At 39.3% G+C, this 6007-nt stretch overlaps 1 protein-coding gene across 1 annotated transcript; it reads left to right on the top strand.

Moving 5' to 3' along the window:
* The first annotated feature begins 793 nt into the window (after positions 1-793).
* LOC149842581 (uncharacterized) lies at positions 794-2247 on the top strand. Its single transcript, XM_089999299.1, has 3 exons — positions 794-1119; positions 1208-1521; positions 1632-2247. The coding sequence occupies exons 1-3, from the start codon at positions 840-842 to the stop codon at positions 1692-1694; spliced, it is 657 nt and encodes a 218-aa protein (XP_089855425.1). The 5' UTR covers positions 794-839; the 3' UTR covers positions 1695-2247.
* The last annotated feature ends 3760 nt before the right edge of the window (positions 2248-6007 follow it).

Raw genomic sequence — 6007 nt, 5'->3', positions numbered from 1 at the left:
CGCAGATTTATACATTAAAAAAAAGCAAAAAAAAAAAAAAAAACAAATATTGAAAGGCAAAGAAGGTAGCAAGCAAGTGGACCCCACAGATCACAGATATCTTGGGAATCCACGGTGGACACGTGGAGGTCAGCGATTACCCCGCCCGATCCAGCTCATGTGTTTGCCTTTCGGCTTTCCACTCCCCTTCTCCTCAATTGCATCCGTTTGTTTTTGTCTGCCCCATTGAAAATACGGGCAAAAAAAAAAAAAGAGATATATACCACCAAGATCTTTGAGTTTTTACTCTAATAAACTATCGAAATTTGCCCACGAGGGCTCCGCTCATCTGGTAGTGGCAACTTGTGGATGTCACTAACTTGATAGGATGCCACAAGTTTGAAATCTATATATGGGAGGTGTCCAGGTCGAAGCCGGGTGTACTTCCGGGTGGGCAGAGGGGACCTCATGGTTTTACCAGATGAGGTTTTTTCTTTAAAATTATCCAAAAAAATATCAAAATTTGATCTGTTTTTTTTTCCCCATCTACACAGTCTTCTTCAGATTATATGCAACTGCTTAAGTTTTGATTTTTCAGAGAGATTTTGGTAGTTGGTGATTTTCCAAGGAGTTTCCCATCCCAAGAGAAGCCTCTATTTGACCAAGAGAGAGCGTGCCAAAGTAGAAGTAATTGGAGTCCAAAGTCATCTCCACTTGGCGGCTTAGCATTGAATCTTCCTGTCCTCTACGTCACCATCGTCCCAATTTTCCTCAAATCATCTTATTATGAGACCTCAGCATTCAGGTAGGAGGGGTGGGCCTCCGCAAGTTGATTTTCATTATCGGGTCGCCGGAAAAATATGAGTTCCGGTAAGGAAAAGAAGCCTGCGAGGATCAGGCGGGCGATGAAGACGGCGTTCTTCTTCATCGCCATGATCGCTTCGTTGCTCTCTCTGCTCGTTTTCACAGCTCCCCTGCTTCTGGTGCTGACAGATACACTGGTTCCCTGCGCTCTGTTGTATGTTTTCACACCCTTCTTCTCGATGCAGTCGCTTGCTGTTCTTCTTCGGAATTACGATTTCCGGTCTTCGCTCGTCGACATACCGTTGATTTCGATCGCGAGATCGTTCGTGATCATATGTAAGCCACACTCTGCAACTTGAAGAACTGGTGTGTGTATGTTGGTCTTGTGCCATAGTGGTTAATTGTTTGATTGTTTGGATGGCAGGTGTGTATTCACTGTGTGATGGGCGTGGCCTCTCTTATGGGCCTTATGTTGGCATTACCGTTATGAGCTCGTTGGCGTCGGTAATGGTAGTTGCTCTCAAGGCGTGTGTGTTTGGTACTGCTAATGATGGTGGAAGATTAATCTATCATCATCATCAGAAGCAGCAACATCATCATGGGGTATGGCTGGCGAAGGGAATGCAGGTGATGCTGATGTGCTCCCTGGTTTTGGCGGTTGGTCACATTGCAGCTGCCTATAACACCAGGCGCAGGGAGAGAAAGAAGCTCGTGTTGCACAGAGTTGATCCAGAAGCTGTAAGATTTCCTCTCTCTCTCTCTATATATATCTATATCTATATCTATATATCTATATATATATAAAGCTGGGTTTGAGAATGGCTGAATGGCCCTTGATATATGTGCAGGTGTTTGTTTACAAAAATGGATTAGTACCAGGTTTTTATCATAGCCAGAAGATTGCTCAGTGAGATTGAGGAGCAGAAAGAGGATGAGAGCTGTTCACCCTTTGTATTGCTTAATTTTCATGCAGATGTAAGCAAAGCCAACTAACCGGGAGCAGGCAAACAATCTTTCTAACAAGAAATATCTTAAAGTGGAATGACCTAATCTGGTAAATATGGTGCAAGAGACTTTCAGGAAAGTGGTTACCTAATTTGCACAGAAGTCAGATCAACCTCTGTTCAAAAGTTAGAGACCCGACCTAGTGTAGGCAAGATTTGAAGGAGCTCAGTTGGTCCTGTTAGTGAACTAGAGAACGTTAGCATTGACATGGAGAGACACCGGATTTGGTGCCCAAACTGGGGAAAACCTAGATACAGTTTCCTAAGTAGCAAGGTCATAAGCAAACGAGACATCTCTTCATTTTTTTTTAAGAATATCAAATGTTACTTTCGGTGTAAAGTATAATTCACTTTTAAAAAGCTCTCAAGTACAGGAATCAAGCCAATGCAACTTGAAGTTCTGCAAATACTGGTCTAATTATTTCTTCTCATGAGATATGGTCTTGAAAGTAATGTAAAATCTGCCTCTTTACTAAGGAGGTATCCTTCCTTCCATCACAATTCCCAGGAATTGCAGGCAGTGACAAGTGCTTTCCAATCAAACATGTCCTTAGCTACACGCACACGCAGAGAAAAACCTTGCCTTTTGTGAAAAACTTCTGTTTTTCATCATGGACAGGTTTGGTAATGTTTGTGGCATGAGGAAATCCAAGTTCATGCCATGATATGCTAGGTTGAGGGGAGAATCCAGCTCCAGCCACTTCTTTCATCATTGCTTCCTTTGTTAGCAGATATGGCCGGCCAGTTTCGATCAAATATATTCGAGTGACAAATGTGAAGTAATCATCATGTATATAATATTTTTAGCATAGATTACACAGGCAACATGTATGCGTGTATATACATCGATCATCTTATGTACTTTTCTTTGTTCTCTGTTTCTAGCTGACAAAAGACACGCTAGAAATTAATGCAATATCTCCTTTGATTGAATAATTCTCTGTTATTTCTGTTCTGCATATGGAACTTACTGTGACTGTTATCTCAAATGCACTCTTGATTTCATAGTTAAATTGCAAAAGATTTTCTTGAATATGGTGTTGGCAATTCCCTTGATTTTATGAAAAGCATGGTTGCGTGGCTCCACTGTGACTTTTGAATGGGATATTGGCTTAACATTTTACTTGGATTTCATTAGAGGAGAAAGAGGAAAATTGCCACTATTTTTTGGAAAAACACTAAAGTAAAATGCACCTCTGCGATCACAGACCGTTCACCATTGCTCTAGTCTACGATTCACACCTTTGACGCGGCTCAAACTAGAGCTGTCCCAACACAATATCCAAATCAATCAAAGACAAGTAAAGTTGGTTGACATAGTTGAGCCTTAATTAAATCAACTGGTCCTATCAAGAACCAAGTCATTTAGCTTGGTCTTGCATAATCAACCATGACTGATAAGGATTGGACTTGTATTACCAGCTGCATTTCAGCAAAACTTTGCAATTTGACATTCCCACTCCAATTAAGCTGAATCTTACTAGACTTGATCAACTTGGTCAAATCTATATCTCAACATGGGGTTGGATAAATTTAATTCTGACTCTTTGTTTTAAGCCTACCGTTCTAGCTTCCATCCCTAGCTGAACTAATAAATAGGTGGTAATTAGCCTATTAATTTAAAGAGGCGGGATATAACATTAATTTAACCATGGTGGTCACTCCAAAATCTGTTTTTTTACAGGTTTGTGGCAAAAAAACATCCCTCTAGGATTAGTATTATCCCTAACCTAAAACAGATTTATTTCATAAAAACATTTATTTATTAAGTTTTGTGGTTGCCTGTAAGGAACCTTAAGACTCAGGCTAGATTAAGCTAAAACGATTTAATTCATGCATCAAAGCCGATCACAGACCTAGTCTGGCAGGGGAAAGCACTGTTGATCCAAGAATATACTCTTCATAATCTAATTTTTAAGAAGAGTGCGATGTTTTGCAGTCTGCAGACCATCCTTTAGGAAAAGAGCATAGTTAGTAAACTTGTAATTCGTAACATCCGAATGCCCTCCGTAGGGAACGCTTAACTGATACATGTATAGAAGCCCAAAGCTACAGTGCAAAAGTTGTAATCAAGAGCGGTAGTTTTCTCATGTAAAATATGGAAAAAAAAGATATGCAAGACTATGATGGATCTCATACACACTCTTAAACAACCAGAACCGCCTTCAAATTCCGATCACCAAGACATGAGAAATTGGTTGGTGTTCCCCAAGTGGTGGTGCCCCTGTGTGCACTGAGGTCAAAAACATCCATGACTTAATTTAACTTTATAAATGTGGTTACAAGTAGTTTGCTTACATTCGAATGTGGTTTATCTTTTTGAAATAAGATCATGATTTTTTAACTGGCCGAGCTGGCTGAAGCAGCTGAAGTAGTGATAAATTCTGTCAATAAAATAGGTTTTATGGAAAGTCCATTCATTTGTGACGATCAGTCATGATTGAAATGAGTCAATTCTTGCTCGAACGACTAAACTAAAGATCTTTAATTAGATTTTTGATACCGAAAAAGAATGAATTAGTAACTGACTCAAAATGATTCAGTAAATGTCACTAATCTCAAACTTCATCGAGTATCAAAGATTCATTAAAAATGAAAAATGGCTTCACATTAAAAAAATCTCGTACTTTGGCATCATTGTTGGAAAGCAATTCTCTGGTAAAGACTCAATTTGATCTCTGAATCAATTAGCAAAATTGGGCAATCACGAGTAACTGTAATTACTAATATCTCTTAGACTTTAATTTGATCATCATAATAACATTAAACTAAATTCCATCTTTCTTTTCCTTAAATCAACAATTGTATAAACCAGATAAATGGGACGAGAAACAAAATCTACTAGTTTCATAGCCCCTTTTATATTGTCTTCTATATTTATGTCCCGTTCATCCATTTGTAGAAAAAGAATCAATCGATCAAATTACGGAAAGCTTTGTAAAGCGCTTAGTTAAAGTTTTGTAAGGCCTTTTGACAATCCAATCATTTGATTGGATGGTTTAAGGTGGGTGAACACCGGGCAAAACTATAATCGGGGCAAGCACACCATCTTTTCACAAAAGATCCTAAAGATATACTCTCTCTGGCTATATAATTTTCTCAATGGTGACAAAACATTTAGCTTGATTTGCTCACCATTTTTCATATGAAAAAGCTTCACTTTCATAAAAAGGAGGGCGTCTTTCTCATAGAGGGTGAAACAAATTAAACGCCCCCGTGGGATTCCTGCGATCGACCTCATGCTTTTCACATGAAACTTGGGGCTTCGTATTAAAACCACGTCCCCGACCCCTCTCCACGGTGACAAAACGTTTATGTTTTGGTAAATATCAGCAGCCGAACAACGGGGCTTCCACTTGTCTGGTTAGAGCAGCTAGTGCACGTCACCTTCTATTGGGACGTTGCAGGTTCAAAACCCAATGGTATAGTTGTGTAATTGGTAGGGTCTACATAACCCCAACTTGCCTTTTAAAAAAAAAAAATCCGCCTTCGAATTCTTGTGATAAATTGAATAATTTAAATAAAATAAAAAATAATTTCTGAGGATACTTTGTGCAAATATTTGCATGTTTTCTTGCATGTAAAAAAAATTCCGATATTTTATCAGCATTTCATCAATAGGTGTTTGGAAGGCAGATGTTCCCACTCAGGTCTTGTTGTTCCTCGTGAATTCAATACCACGGCGAGAACCCTTGCTACTCTAGTCACTACAGAGGTGGATAGAGTATGGTGTAACTTAACCCGGATTGGGTTCCTCCGATGTGAATTGGTAAATTTAATTTCTTAGGAGTCTGCCTAACCCCAGCTTTCTATGTCGAAAAAAAAAATTTCTTATATTTGTCGTTGTGCCCCTCACCAAGAAGCATGGTTGCCTTCCACGTGCACATGCTTTACAAGGCGGGGCATGCAACAAAAAACACACCTTTAAGTAGCTTCAAGAGCCTAAGAAATGAACAGAAGAGACAGAAATCAAATGCAAAATGGAGTAAATAGTGGTAGCTAATTCAAATTATGATATGATAGTGTTTGAAGTTCCAACCACCATGCGTAGGATCATAGGATTAATCACAGTGACGCCATGTTAACCAAGAGAAAGAAGGGAAAGGGACGTTATAAGGATCAAATCCCCAAGCTTTTCCTTCCCCGCCGATTCAAATTGAAGTATAAATTGCTTCCCTTTCTTGTCGGACTTGTTCGCTCAGAATTAGAGCAAACACCAA

The sequence above is a fragment of the Nuphar pumila genome, chromosome 3, assembly GCF_984573655.1.
Source record: "Nuphar pumila chromosome 3, dmNupPumi1.hap1.1, whole genome shotgun sequence".
Taxonomy (NCBI): Eukaryota; Viridiplantae; Streptophyta; class Magnoliopsida; order Nymphaeales; family Nymphaeaceae; genus Nuphar; species Nuphar pumila.
Note: the sequence above shows the minus strand (reverse complement) of the source record. Positions and strands in the feature narration are given on the sequence as shown.